The following is a 16,123-nucleotide window of genomic DNA, read 5'->3' on the forward strand; positions in this document are numbered from 1 at the left end:
TTATATATAGTTGCACACATAATAGGTCAAGAAGGAAAGTTCAAAGTAAAACTTAATGCACAATGAAGTGATGTTTGTTTTTAATGCAAATTCATCAGTAGAATGCAGCTTAGCAGCCAACTCTTTCAAATCTTGGACGGTCTCCACAAGCCTGAAAGGGGTGCTTTCTATTGGGGGAGGCTTCACTGGCACAACATCCCCAACATCTATATCAACAAAACTCATAACAAAGAGGTTTTCCTGAAATAAATAATCCAATATTTGTTAAGAAGAGAATTGTTATTTTGAGGTCATTCAAGGAATAGAATGATATATTCAATAATCAAATATTACATAAGAATGATATCATATTATAAATATATGTTTTTAATTGAATTAAATAAAAATATTAGAAAAAATATATTTTTAGTTCTTATATTTTCATGAAATCTTGTTTTTTTGTCTTGTAGTTTCATACTATCCAATTTAATCCCTATATTTTTCATATTAAAAAATTTAGAAAAATATAAATTTAAGGTCATGCATAAAAAATTTAGGTCTTTATTTGAATTAAATAAAAATATTAGAAAAAAATATGTTTTTAGTCCTTATATTTCATGAAATCTTGTTTTTTGTCTTGTAGTTTCATATTATCCAATTTAGTCTCTATATTTTTTTAAAAAAAAACTTATTTTTAGTCCCTCCTCACAGATGGTGTTGACATCATTTTCTATATGACAAATAGATTACATTGTTCATTTACCATGAAAAATCACAAAAACGACATTCAATAAACAAACAAAATCAGAAGAAGACATAAGAACAAATATGTAAGAATTGTTGAAAAATGACATCGATAGAAGACAAAAATGGAATCTTTAAAAGTTATTGTTCGATGTGTTTGGGGGAGAGATATTAATAACTTTTTTTAAGAAAAATAAAACAATTTTCCACGTCATTTTAATCAATTTTAAAAAATACACTATGTTTGTCACATCAGACAAAACTTAACGTTATTTGTGAGAATTATATGAGGATGGACTAAAAATAAGTATTTTTATAGAACATAAAGACTAAATTAGATTATATGAAACTTCAATGACTCAGGTTTGGAACTAATTTTCACACAACCCCACTGTCGGGATTTGCCAAACAATGTATATGGTGAGAGAAATATCCCTCTCACGTAACTCTCTTCGTCTCGCATACACCCAAACTTGTTCTAGTAAAACTACAATCCTTGACTCGTTAATCGTTGGATTGTCATGAAATTTGAACACCAAGTTAGGAACTCATTTCTGCACATCAACATCGTTGGGATTTGCAATATAATATCTGTGGATAGAGAAATATCCCTCGTACCTAGACAATGAAATTGAGGCTCCAATCTGTTCTCCTTCTCTCTAACGCTTGGGAGCCCTAGCAGAGCAACAAGAGAAAAAGCTTGAGGAATCTTAGGGAACCACTAGAGATGTCACTATCACTGTCGGACTACAGGCATGAGCCCGCTTAGAGGTAAGGGATGAGTTTACCACAATTGGGTTTAGAATGAACATGTGCAGGGATCCTTAGAGGATTAAATTGGGATTCATTTTGGGATATTGACTGTATTATAATTCCGCCTTTACGATTATAATTATGATATTATTATGTTTGATGGGTCAATTGATATCCTGATGCGAATTGGTTGATAAAATTGAGTGCTCTTAGTGTTTTCGTGTTTTTGACCTATGATTTTGATTCATTTGATTTTGATATGATTATGTGAGATTGTTTGAGGGGTTTAATCATATGAACATAACATATTAATATTATTAGTGTCTGACATGTATATGATGCATGAGGCGTGATAACGTGTTGTCTTGGGATTATGGAAGTGTGATGAATTGTGTGTAAGTGACAAGTTGAGTATGCATTAAATTGTGAGATCACACATGTATTGAGATGTTGTATACATTGAGTTGTGAGCCATGAACCATACAATCACACGATTGTAAGACCTTTTAAGGGCGATGAGTTAATGCGCTACAAGTATTGTGATGAGATGCGTTGTAGGAACCCAGTAAGTTTATTCACTTTGAGGCACAACGAGTAAAAACTATTTTAAGAACAATTAAGGAGTTGTGTGTTTTATATAGTTCATAGATAGAGTTTGCGTGCTAAAATGTTTTCTAGGTTGGACCTGAATCAGGAGAGAGAGGATCTGACAGACTATTCAGAGTCTAGGCCTTGGGAGTAAATACACTTGGTTTGAGTGCTCCTTTAAGTTTGTGCCGATCCCACATGGTTTGAGCATTCTCGCAAAATAATGTGACCATGAATTGTCTTCCTATGATTTTACTTAGTGAAAGTGACCTGACTTACCAGTATGTGGTCTGTTTTGTCATATACTCCTAGGCGCCCGACGAGATTTTTAACTAACATGGTACCACATTGCATATAGGATTGAGTCTTAGTATATTTGTTGCACAACGCTTGTGTATTAATCGATATTGATTGGTTGAGTGATATTGTGTTTTGATCCTTGAGTACGTGAATGATGTGAAAATGAATGAGAGGTGTTGTGTTTAGATGTGATGTTACGTGCCAAGTGATGGAATGATGTGAACTATATTTAAGTAAGTTGTATTTCATTTATATGATATGTATATTTACATGTTGTCTTGTTTCTCTCTATTAGTTAGGAATGTGATAAATCACTCCCTGTGTGTTGTTTATGTTTGGATCCTATGATAATCTCGAACCTTGTGTTCGTGGAAGCAGATGACTAGGTGGATTGCTTTAAGAAATCTTGTGCTGGAGGACGTCAGGACATAATGCTCTGATAAGATGTGATATTGGAGCATTGGTTTATGTATTAATTGCATGAAGTTCTGAACATGTAGTTTTTATCATTTTGTCTCACATGTCGAGTCTTTAGTTCATTCCTTGGAGTTTTGTTTGGTGATTAATGCGAATGTGTACTTTTTACCCTTGTTGACTTACTTACGATTTTATTGAATAAAATTGATTTAATTAGATTCTGCATTTTATGTATGTTGGGGTAGAGGGTGTCACAACTCATTCCAAGGATCATGGTTCTAGTCCTTCCTCAAGTATTTCTTTTACATTCTAAAAATTTAACAGTTAACAGTTAAAATTAGCTTTGAAGACTCAAATAGTGAATTTTGAAATATAGGGAGACTCGATTAGTGAATTAAAAAAATAGGGGGACCAATTTGGTGAAATAGGCAAATAAAGGGATGAATTTTATAATTAAGCCTTAATTTAACATATTCACTAACCAAGGTCCAATAATGATTTATTAAAGTTCGAAGTGTAACTTATGCATTCATCACTTTTCAATATGACTTTAGTGTAACATATATAAATGTGATGCATGTTGATAAATTAATAATTTTTTATTTTATAAAAAATATTTTTAAGATTAAATATATATTTTAAAAATAGTAAAATTAATTATATTATGAGAAAAAAAGGCATGCACTAACATATATAAATGTGTACTATACTCACTTTTTTTAAGATACCACTTTATTTTTTTTGAGATACCACTCGCACTTGATTATGTAAAAGAGTCTAAGTTTAATTTTTTTAATTTCATACATTACATGTTAAGCTCTTTTTTTAATTATTTTTAATAAAAATAATTATTAAATATTATATTGATAAAGTTATAAAATAATTTGAGAAAAATTAATAAAGATAATTGAGTTATAATTAAGTTAGGAAAAATTAATAAAAATAATTAAATTATAATTTTCATTAGGGGATAGAAATAGCCTTAGGTTCTGTTGGCCCATACTTTTTTGGCTTAAAGTTAATTATAAGTTAAAGTAAAAAATTAGAACTTTAAAAAATAAGTAAAAATTGCTTATTATTTTTCATTTTTATACTTTAAAAACTCCTTTTAAATTAAAAGTTGGATAAAATAATTGAGTGTACAATCTATAAACATTAAATTTTCTAAAAATTATACTTTTTTTTGTTATTTTTTCTTTAAAAATAAATAGCTTTCTCTAAAAACAATTTTACTAAAGTTAAAACAAACCTAAAAGACTAAAAAAACATTTAGTAAAAATAAAAAAGTCTTAGTAAAAACAATTTTACTAAAGTTAAAATAAGTCTAAAAGACTAAAAAAACACTTACAAAAAATAAAAATAAACTTAGTAAAAATAAATAATCTTAGAAAAAAACAATTTTACTAAAGTTAAAGCAAGCCTAGAAAAACTAAAAAAAGATTTAATAAAATAAAAACAAAATTAGTAAAAAAATACACGAACACACTTAGGACAAAAAACACTAAAAATAAAACCACACAACGCACACAAAGAAACATAACACACAAGCACTCCACGTTTGGCAGTCCCTGCTCACGTTCGACGGTGCTGGTTGCCACCATGCCAAGCGCCACAACAGATTTGCCCTTGTTTCTTGGTCGCAGTCGCAGGTCTGTGCTCGCGCCACCAACCACGCCATCGTGCCACCGTGCCGCCAAACACCCTCCCAGTTGACTCGCAAAACCCTAACCCTCTCACACACTTGCCGCACCTTCACTTATTACTTAACGGGTACTTTTTCTTTCTTATACTCACTGTGGAATTTAGTATTTGGTTTGTCAATTTTGTAACTATTTAAGTTTTAATTCACTTGCTATTGCTTCCAATGCCTAATTTTCTTCATTTTGTTGATGCCTTAAAGCAAAGTTTAAACTCAAGCTCGGGAATATACTCTAGTCCAAGTTGTATTAATTATCCCTTGTGGTTGTTGAGGAAAGAGACTAAAAAGTATAGTGTATCATGTTATTGTTAGAAAAATAAAATAAAAAATGAAATAAATAAGTAAGAAGAAAAATGCAAAGCCTTTAATTAAATAATAAAATAACAGTAGCAAAATAAATTTAATTGACAGTACATGAATAATGCATTATAACATACAATAAGCAAAAGGAAAAAATAAATTAGGGGAATAAAGATATAGCCTGGGTTGAAGCGCGTAAACGCTATCCTTAGAGAGAAAACGCCCCAGTGCACTGGGAGGGAAATTTGATTGTGCTCCTCTCCCAAGATACGACAACCCGTTGGTTCCGATCGTGTGCAGCGAAAGGATCCCCGAACCTTCTGAACACCAATGCTCTTGCTCTCACAAAAATAAATCTTTTTATAGGAGAATAAAGAGACAATTTGTTGGGAGAAAGAAAACAGACGTTGCTCTATCATCTTTTTAGAAAAGAGGAAAGATATATATATATATATATATATATATATATATATATATATATATATATATATATATATATATAGGCACAAATGCAACAAACAAAATATGATCGTTGGAAACCAACCTACAATTGTCAAAAACAAACATAACAAATTAGTTGACTCATTAAAACAAAATCTTAAGAAAATTTAAAATAAATATTTTATTTTATAAAATATAATTAATATATATTTATAAATTTTAAATTAAAACACAAATATTTACCAACATTCCCCCACATAATTTAAAATTTTAAGATATATTTTCTAAAAGATAATTTGTATAGAAACATGAGAGAAAGAGCATGTGATATTGTATTTCGGTATAAGGAACCTTCTGGGTTTGACCCTTATACCTAGTGTTTATGAACTTCCACCCAAGAAAAATGTAGTGACTTAATTGTCTTGAACTACATATTCTTTAACCGAACTTTAGTACACAACCCCTACAATATTGACGTTCAATTAGGTTCTAATCAGTGGTAGCACGTTACACGACCTTGCGCTTGTATCTTGTTTCGTGAGTGTCACTTAGAGATTAGCCTATATCTCACAGTGGCGGCCCCACCACCACACTCACTAGGTGAATCCTCAAAGAGTGGGTTGTGACCCCCACCCCTACAATAATTGTCATCAGATTCATTAAGAGGTATTTTTTTTTACCAAAAATACACATATATAAATACCTCAACCTTAATATTGTCAATATTTATAATACACCTCGTCATAGGAATGAGAAACAGAACAACTCCACCAAATTTTATTTTGGTGTACTTTAGTCAACAAACAATTTCGTTGTTATCCATTGAACTCCATTCATGGGATCACCAATCACACGGAGACGGGTGTCCATTGTTGTAACTAAATAATGGGTTTTAGTCTCATTCCCCTCGACGACTCAAGAGAAATGACACCATGAGAAATCAAATTTCTTATAGACTTATGTCTTACTCTTAAGTGTCTTCTTTTTTCATTAAAATTTTGCTAGTCACTTTAGATATAACAATTTGACTATCACAGTGCATTGGAATTGGAGGTATACATCGCATAATACATTTTTAAGAAATTTAGCCTCACTAGTAGCAATATTTAAAGCAATAATTTTTGCTTTCATATGAAATAATAATTTGACTAGAAGATTTTCATGATACTGCACAACCAGTTAAAGCAAAGACATAACCACTTGTCAATTTTATTTCATCAAAATCAGAACTTCAATTTTGTATCACTAAATCCCTCAATTACTTTCTAATCTACCAACTGCATGTGCAATATCAGACAGACCTAGAGAAGTTTATCAAATACAACAAAGAACCGATACTTTGAGAATATTTATGTGAAGAAATTCCTTTACTCAATTTTTTCTTTAACTTGATGGATGAGTCATAAGAAGTAAAAACATGTTTCGCATCAAAATAATTAAACTTCTTCAATAGCTTTTCAACATAATAAGATTGGGTAAAAGTCATGCCATCATTTTTCTTTATAAGCTTAATTCCCAAAATCACATCTACTTGACCAAGGTCTTTTATGTCAAAGTTTCTAAACAATAAGGACTTCACATAATTTATGAAATGCATATTACTACCAAATATCAATATGTCATCCAGATACAAACATAAAATGACACATCCATTATCATCAAATTGTTTCACATACACATATTTATCACTATCATTAATTTGAAAATCATACAAAAGAATAACTTAATCAAACTTTTGTGTCATTGCTTTGGAGCTTGTTTCAAACCATATAAAGATTTAACAATTTATTTTTTAAGGAAAAAGATTTTCAAAGAAAGTGACATCTCTAAATTGCATAATAATAACATTAGAAATTTCAGTCACTTCTGAATTAAAAACTAAAAATCTACAAGTAGTATTATGTAAAAAATATCCAACAAAATACAATTAACATTTTTTTTCAATTTTCCTTTTCTTATTAATAGGGATATTAACCTTTACTAGACACCCCCACATTTTAAGATATTTCAGATTTGATTCTCTTTTTCTCCATAGCTCATAAAGTTTTTTAAAATTTTTTTTATAAGGTACTCTATTAAGAATACGAAATGCAGAATATAAAGCTTCACCAAAGTGTTTATTTTATTATTTTTGTGTGTTATATTTTCAATGGCTTATCTTTTATCAATGAGTTATATATAAAGAGATAATCAATCAACATGTAGCACAAAATACTTGCAGTAATAATAATAACGTTAAACAATAGAAATTAAAAAACCAAACAACAAACGTCCTGATTTTAAAGACTTGTGTTCACAGGATCATTTGACCAAGTAAAAGATAACTTCCTAAGGCAGGAATGAAAGTAGTGAGATGCTTTTAGTTTTATTTTCACACAAACTAATTCTAAAAGCATTTTATCTTAAAAATACAATTGACAAAGAAAATATTTTTCAACAATCTCATACTAATTTAAAATTTCAGGAAATAAAATAAAATAATAAAAACATTTTTAATGGAACATAATGCATTGCATTTTCACCTGTAATTTTTTTTAGGCTAATAAAAAAAGAACAAAATCATATTCATGATAAACATTTTGATAAGATAGAATGCTACAGCAGAAAAGACTATGCAAGAAGAAAGTATAAAACATTTTCTCTCTAAAACGTTTTTCTCTCTAAGACTGTTAGAAAAAAAAATAAAAAATGAAAGAAATAAATAAGAAGAAAAATGAAAAGCCTTTAATTAAATAAAAAAATAACAGTAGCAAAATAAATTCAATTGACAACACATGAATAATGCATTATAACATACAATAAGCACAAGGAAAAAATAAATTAGGGGAATAAAGATATAGCCTGGGTTGAAGCGCGTAAACGCTATCCTTAGAGAGAAAACGCCCCAGTGCACTGGTAGGAAAATTTGATTGCGCTCCTCTCCCAATATACGACAACCCGTTAGTTCCGATCGTGTGCAACGAAAGGATCCTCGAACCTTCTAAGCACCAATGCTCTTGCTCTCACAAAAATAAGTTTTTTTATAGGAAAATAAAGAGATAATTTTTTTATAGGAAAATAAAGAGACAATTATATCTCTGTCATCTTTTTAGAAAAGAGGAAAGATATATATATATATATATATATATATAGGCACAAATGCAACAAACAAAATATGATCGTTGGAAACCAATCTACAGTTGTCAAAACAAATATAACAAACTAGTTGACTCATTAAAACAAAATCTTAAGAAAATCTAAAATAAATATTTTATTTTATAAAATAGAATTAATATAATTAATATATATTTATAAATTTTAAATTAAAATACAAATATTTACCAACAGTTACAAGGATAAAATCTTATTTCAATGGCTTTGTTTCTCTTGTCTTATTTCAGTCAATGAAAAGTAGATAAAGTTCACTTTTCTTTTTAAGAAGAAAGCTAAAGTTCACATTGATCATTATTCCTTGAAGAAAAGAAAATGTGCTAAAAAAGAAACTAAAGCAAATAAATCAGCATGTCTCGAAAGTTGACAACACGGTATCATTTTGTTCTGTTTGGGAAAAAAAGTATAGCCAGTTAAACCAATTAGAGAAGATGAACTTTATTTTGGTTCTTGTTTGCAGGTTGTAAGCTGACAAGTTCTTTATCTGTAAGTTCTTTTTACACTCTGTTTTGGTTCTCTCTCTTCTTTTTTTTCCTATTAATTTGGACCACCAATCACTATAGTTAAACTTAATACCAAAGGACCAATCCTAATAACCAGTAAGGTTAGGCCTTGAGTGAATGTGGTTTCTCAACCTAAGGATTAAATTAAAATATGAATTTATGAGACATTAATATAATTAAGAACAATGCCTTCCAATGGTTAGCATTTGAAATACAAGTTTGATACATTTCTGCATTATGCAATTTGATTTTGCAAGTTACAATTATGATTCAATTTGTGCACTTTTATTTTCTTTTATACTCGCTAGTGATAGAGGATTCATAACAACAAATATCTTGAGAGAAAAGATTAAGTGTTTAGATTGTTAATTCGTCCATAGAATGATTAAGTACTAATCAACCAATCAAACAACACATATTTTGATTTGTTTTAAAGTCAAAAGTGGCTTGGTAGAACAAATAATATTTGATTATTCAAGCTCGGCGTAAAGCTAGTTGTTTAAGAGTTAGAAATGACAATGACAAATACTTTTAATTTTTAAAAGTTAGTGAAACTTGTGGTTTGTTAAGGACCGAACATATTCTTTGTTATATCTAACGTTTGATGTGAATTTGATTTTGCTTTTAAAAATATATTTTTGCAAAATCTATTTCGATTTTATGATTTTGTTTGTTTGGGAAAATTTTTATCTATTTTTTAGATGATAAGATTTGTGTTTTCAAAAAATATTTAATTTTTTTTTAAAATCACAATTTAACCCCTTTCTTGTGATGTTTGTCTTTACAAGGATATCATCCTTATTTTGACTTAACTCTACTTTCATATGTATTTGTGGGATGGGATAGTCTAGTAGATACATTTGGATGTATTACCTTTTATTATATAACTAGTCTGTAACCCGTGCATACGCATGGGTCACTTGGTTAGTAAAATTGCAATCACAGGAGTATAATTGAACATTAAATAGATATATAATTATAATGTTGATGAAACAGAGATTGTCCAGAGAAAATAAACAAAATATAATTACATATAAAACAAAATATAATTAGATATAAAGCGAAAATTATAGCCACTTCCTTTCTCTTCTGATGACTATTTCCCAAATTCTTTCATGTGGCCGGTAGTAGAATGATACCTCGTCTCCGTGATGGAAATCGTTTTTCCTGAGAAACTTGTACCATGGCCAGACAATGCTTTTATCTTTAATGTCGCGGTCAAGTGTAACGACGTCCCATTGCAGAGGAGGTGCATTCTTTCTTAAAATTGTCAAGTGATTCTTACATTGTTTCAGATATTTCCTTGCATGTGATGGGATTTCCTGCGTATCATTTATACAGATTAATATTGTTATTGAAATTCTCATAATAATGCAAGTTAATGTGATTGCATATTACCACTGGTTGGGGAGCACCCAGTATACATTGGGTTATTTCAGTTGTCCAGGCATGTAGATGGGAATGAAGTATTGGTCGACCACATGTCTGTTGATTCAGGGGAGGTGTAAAATGTAGATAAAAAATGGTGTTATCATCGCAGGCAAAGAAGTTGATGATAATAGACTCGTAGATTTTTAAATCTGCCCTGACGTCTGCGAGCCCATCTGCAAAAAAATATCTGCCTCGATGTTGCTGGACTCGTATTGGGTAGGTTGCTCCATTGTATTTGAACCGAACTTCGTGTGGGTAATTGGGTGCCCATTGTTCATGGTAAAATGCGGGTATCTCTATGAATGTTTGGATATAAAAAGCAAGAAATTGTATGAAAAGAAATAATATGTCAAAAGAGAAAATGAAAAAAGTTAAAGGAACTAAATCAAAATGATATAAACTTCCACGCGAAATCCACAGACAAAGTAAAATGCTATATATTTAAAGTAGTAATGTGGTGAATCGAAAAGCATGCAAATGCAATGGAAGCATGGAAGTCAACAGAAATAGGCAAAAACAGAACACGCAATGCAGGAAACAGGGAAAAAACATAACGAAGAGAAATGATATGATCAATCAAAAACCATGCAAATGGAATGTAAGCAATAACCAACAAATGCAAGGGAAGGAAAAAAAGCTTTTTGTATTTTAAACTATAACCTGGTCATTGTGGAAAGCTGCTCTGAATTGGATGATTGCAGGTGGTCTCACAATTGGATATCTGATCTGCATGAACAAAAGATTTACTAATGTCAAAAATTTAAAGCGAAAAAATAATGCATTGGAAGATATAAACTTTGTAAGAGTAGTTCCTTACTCTAGTTGAAGCGGTGGAGGATGAGATACTCATCTTGGGTTTTTCTGAAGTAAAAGTATGGTGATATGATGTTAAGATGATGTTTCCAGAGGAACGGGTAATATGGGTTAATAGTTGAGTGGACTTGGTTAATTGATTTATCTTTTCAATGGCATAAGTGGCGGTAGGTTTTTGTTGGAAACGGTGCAAGTAAATAGTTGCTTCTTGAATGCGAAAGGCAGTGATGATATGAAGAGCCTTAACGTGAATAGTTGTGGAAGTAACCGAACAGTTTTTTTGTGAATGGTTTCAGAAGTGATTGGACTTTAGTGCTGTTTGTGGTGTGCATGTAATAGTTGGGCCTTAAATGCGTTAATTTTTTGCATGAGGTTTTCGGCTTAATAGATTAATTAATAGATTAATAATGTAAAGTTCACCTAGTCATTAAACTATTTTACACGTTCCCATGGTTGAAGTAATTGCAGTATCAACTGTGCCAGCACCCATTTCTTCTCAATCAATGTCCCTGTGAAACTGTTGTGTGTGCAGTTTCTAAAAAATCAGTAAAATCGAGGCACGTTAGAAAATAGAGATGAAAAGGGAAGATAGAGTAAAAAAACTGAAATTCAAATTGAAATAAATTAAAACAAAATGAAAAGGGTTTTCTGTGAGGACTCTAATTCTCCCAGACAAACCAAGTTCCAAAGGATTGTAGTCCACTAACTTCTACTACCGCTATTTAGTCAGCCTTATTTATCCTTAGTTTTTTAACTTATAATGTGATTTAAAAGATAAGGTGTTTAACTGATCTAGCATATTTTGGTATTAATAAAATCATGTGTATATATATATATATATATATATATATGTATGTATATGTATTTTTCTCGATGTGTGTCTGTGTCAAAGCGGTTATATGAATGGAATTGTCATTGTTATTTAAAAAATTATAGATTGGTTGTTGTTATTCTTGGTGGATTCTTAGTATTTAAAATCAATGGAATTGTCTGCAAGAAGTGATCACAAAAGAGTAGCACTGTTTCAAAAAGCATGAGAAAAGAATTGAAATTGATTGTTAATTCTCAATATTTAATATCAATTGAATTGTATTGAAGATTGTAATAACTCAAATTATATAATGCAGTGATAATATAATATTGAACAATTGATTATTAAAGAATAGGACTATTTGAAAAAGCATGACAATAGAATTGAATCTGATATTAAACAACTGAAATTTAACTTTTAATGTTTCTGAACACTTCTTTGTATACTACATTGGTAGTGGAATTCATGCTTTTCTGCTCATCATCATGAATCAGAATTTTTAATCCTTTTGCTGAGTTGACCCTTGACAATGCAACATATAATTGGTCATGAGTGAATACTGGTTTCGGCAAATAAAGTCCAACCATGGATAGTGATTGTCCCTGTGACTTGTTAATTGTCATTGCATAAGATAGCATAATCGGAAATTGTCTTCTTAATAGTTTAAACGGCCAGGGTGATTGTGAAGGGGACATTGACATTCTTGGAATATAAACAGCGAGGCCAATGTTTTTACCTGAGATAATTTCAGCTGCAATTGCATGTTTTTCCATCTTTGTTACCACTAATCTAGTACCGTTACATAGACCTTGATTTTGGTCGAGGTTTCTTAACAGCATTATAGGACTTCCAATTTTAAGTTTGATAGAATGAGTTGGCAAACCGAATGTGTTCAATGAATTAAGGAATTCAGTAGTAATTGATTGGAAATACGAATTCTCACTGCTTTCTGATTTATCAACCGAATCAGAGCTTAGATATTCCATGTGGTCACCTATGATTTGCAAAATTACAATTTCAGTGGTTATATTTTTGACTGAGCAAGTGACAATTAAATAAGTAATGATATAATTACTTGGAATGAAGGATAGCACGTAATGATTGATTTGTTCTACGGTTTCATTTGTTGAAGCTAGTATTGCCTTCGATTTAAAGAATTCAGGATTATTGTGATGCTGATCTAAGTCTGGGAATGTTGATTTGACTATAGCGCTGATTGGATCATCATATTGAGTAATGAGTAGATGAGCAGGAATTTGAATGGTAGCATAACCATCATTTTCATCATCTATAATTCCATCTCCAATGTCTAGAATCCATTTAGCAAATGTGGCAGTTTCTTGTTCATCAACTGATTCTAGATTGTTGTGTAAGCGCATGTTTTTTGTCAAGGTCAATATTTCACACGAATCCCATAGATAGGATGAATTGATTGCTGCATTTACAATGTCTGAGCGGGTTCCTCTTGGGATGACTGGTAGTATTTGGCGAAAATCTCCACCAAATACTATAACTTTGTCTCCAAATATTTGATTTGAGTTTGATTTATTTGTGATAATATCTCTTAAACTTTGATCAAGCGCTTCAAAATAGAATTTGTGGGCCATTGGTGCTTCATCCCAAATTATTAGGCTTGTCTGGTTCAATAATTCTGCTAATTCGATGCCTTGATGGATATTACATATTGAGTCTTCAAAAATTGGTACAGGAATTTTAAATCTGGAATGTGCAGTTCTGCCTCCTGGTAATAATAGAGAGGCTATTTCGCTAGAAGTAACAATAATTACAATTTGATTCTCTGCTCTCAATGAACTTGCTAATGTTCTCCATATGAATGTTTTTCCTGTGCCTCCAAATCCGTATAGAAAAAGCATTCCACCTTCATTGTTGTTGACAGCTTGGATAATTTTGTGATAAATTGTTTTTAGTTCATTTGCATTGACAGGTAAGCTAATGTTATATTGAAATGAAGATTAATTTAGTCATTGATGGAAAGAATTAAGTGAGGGTAGATTTCCTGTTATTAATAGAATATTAAGAGCATCAATATAATTTATAATTCGCAATGACCATTTTTTGTAAGATGTTAACTGTCATTAATAGAATTTATAATATATGAATAGGTAGATTGCCTGTCATGGATGCAAAAAGATGCTCAAATTCTGATCTTGTTGCATCATGGTTATAGTCGAGTTCTGATAATACCAAGTTGTTTTGTAGGTAGGATGTGAGATTGATATCCTGAGGATATGACATTGTAGGATAGTCTTTTAGTGATCTTTGGTTTATGTGCAATAGTTGTTCAATTTCAATGAATGTCAAATTTCTAAGAGTATCATCATTGATCTGCACTTCTAAGAAAAAAAAAAGCAAGTTGTTAGTCAATAAAAAATAAAAATCAAGTTGTTAGTGAATGATTGTGACCATTGCTGTGGAACATAAAAAGTGTCACAGCCTACCTGAGTTGATTGTTGATTTAGTATATTGATATACAATGTCATCAGCTAGCCAATGCCAACATTGATTCCAAACTTCTTCAGGTTTGCTCATGGCACCCGTTAATAGAATTAATACAAACAATTTCCTTAGATAATTAGTTGTGCCTCAGTCCTTGGCCTCTTTGATTGCCTCAACATATTCTCTGTCATCTTGTAGAAAGCCCATTGCAAAACATGCTTCTCTATATGTTGGATATTGGATATTGGCAACAGTCCTGATATCCTCAAATGAAGTAGGTCCTTTGCAGCTGCCAAGCATCATTCTTAAATAAAACAATTCTCCTGTGGTTGGTGGTACCCATATGAGTCTTCCAATGGTATATCCTTTTTTTCTGGGTTGCCATGATCTGTTTCTTTTATTATATACAAACTTTGACACAAATTGTGAATAAGTTAGATTCCTGGCCTCATCAAAATCTTTACTAGTGTTCATCCAAGCTAGGCATTTTGAATCTGAAATAGTTGGTTTCGATAGTACATCATCTATATCATCATGATCTTCATAAAGAATATTGTGCTGATCTGGAAGATGAAAATACAATCTCTCAATAGCAGGCTTTCTGCCGTGGATTGGAAAAGCAAATATTCTCCAAGCAGCTTCACAGGGAGAAATGTATCTGTGATATAGGTTGGTCAGTAAAAATAATAGTGAGATAATAAATTATACAAGTTAAGATGAAATTACCTACAATCTAGATATTCTTTAAGTTCATCATTTTGAATATTTACATTTTGAGCTGCATTATCGCTATCAGAAAGCATAACAGTAGTGACCCTGTCATAGCCTTTGTTTATGTATTTAAATAAATATTTGATTGAAGTACTTTGATTACACCATTCAATATTTATATGAGCCCGATATTTTTTCAATAATTTTGGATTGTAAGGTACTACATATCTGTTACCAATGATAACACCATTCTTTGAAATTGAATGACCATTGTTTCTTCTACGGTAGACTGGATAACCGTTTGAATCCAAAAGAGTCTGAGGCTGAAATTGTTTAGGATATAAACGACTGCATTTGCCTTCTTTCATACATGGAGAGTTGGATTGTAAAATTCCGCATGGGCCATGTATCATATGGTTCTCCACCAATCTGTAGAGTTCTGGGTCTTCTTGATGAGAAGGTATTTCAGCTGATATTATCTTATCAATGTCAGTTGAAGATGGATATTTATTGTCTGGATGTAGAAATAGTAATAAATGCATGTGAGGAAGTCCTCGCTTTTGAAACTCTATAGTATGCATATCTGTGATCCACAAAAGATAAAGTTACGATGGTAAGTATAATTCTACATTTCATATCTATAAAAGTGTTGGTTAAATTGTAATATTTTAGCTATTAATATCTACGTTATAGATCAAAGAAAAATGTCCAAATGACCAACTAATATTTGTATTTAATTTAAGTATAAAAACTGATGGTCAACTAAACTCTATAATATGCATATTTGTGATTCACAAAAGATAATGTTATGATGGTAAGTATAATTCTGTATTTCATATCTGTAAAAATGTTGGTTAAATTCTAATATTTTAGCCATTAATATCTGCATTATACAACAAAGAAAAATGGTCAAACGACCAAGTTATATTTGTATTTAAGTATAAAAATGATGGTCAACTTACATGCAACCACTTTTCCCAATAATTGACCCTTTGTTAAGTCTGACAGCATGTGTTCATATTTTAA

At 30.8% G+C, this 16,123-nt stretch overlaps 2 protein-coding genes across 2 annotated transcripts; both read right to left on the minus strand.

The window, feature by feature from the left end:
* Positions 1-12,339: 12,339 nt before the first annotated feature.
* On the minus strand, positions 12,340-13,308 carry LOC114411131 (ATP-dependent DNA helicase PIF1-like). The gene is made up of 2 exons (XM_028374888.1): positions 13,005-13,308; positions 12,340-12,923 (listed from the first exon to the last, which is right to left on the minus strand). Exons 1-2 carry the CDS (start codon positions 13,306-13,308, stop codon positions 12,340-12,342), a joined length of 888 nt encoding a protein of 295 aa, XP_028230689.1.
* A 1,225-nt stretch (positions 13,309-14,533) lies between these two features.
* Positions 14,534-15,465, minus strand: LOC114411132. The gene is made up of 2 exons (XM_028374889.1): positions 15,113-15,465; positions 14,534-15,044 (listed from the first exon to the last, which is right to left on the minus strand). The coding sequence occupies exons 1-2, from the start codon at positions 15,463-15,465 to the stop codon at positions 14,534-14,536; spliced, it is 864 nt and encodes a 287-aa protein (XP_028230690.1).
* Positions 15,466-16,123: the final 658 nt, after the last annotated feature.

Source organism: Glycine soja, chromosome 5 (genome assembly GCF_004193775.1).
Source record: "Glycine soja cultivar W05 chromosome 5, ASM419377v2, whole genome shotgun sequence".
NCBI classification, from domain to species: domain Eukaryota; kingdom Viridiplantae; phylum Streptophyta; class Magnoliopsida; order Fabales; family Fabaceae; genus Glycine; species Glycine soja.

What these genes read in the sequence shown, in the direction of transcription:
- LOC114411132 (XM_028374889.1), bottom strand. Translation starts at nt 15,465, where the DNA reads ATGAAAGAAGGCAAATGCAGTCGTTTATATCCTAAACAATTTCAGCCT. An exon ending in AAAGAATATCTAGATTGTAG is followed by an intron (nt 15,045 to 15,112) that starts GTAATTTCATCT and finishes CCTATATCACAG; the next exon opens with ATACATTTCTCCCTGTGAAG.
- LOC114411131 (XM_028374888.1), bottom strand. Translation starts at nt 13,308, where the DNA reads ATGCGCTTACACAACAATCTAGAATCAGTTGATGAACAAGAAACTGCC. An exon ending in CGTGCTATCCTTCATTCCAA is followed by an intron (nt 12,924 to 13,004) that starts GTAATTATATCA and finishes TGCAAATCATAG; the next exon opens with GTGACCACATGGAATATCTA.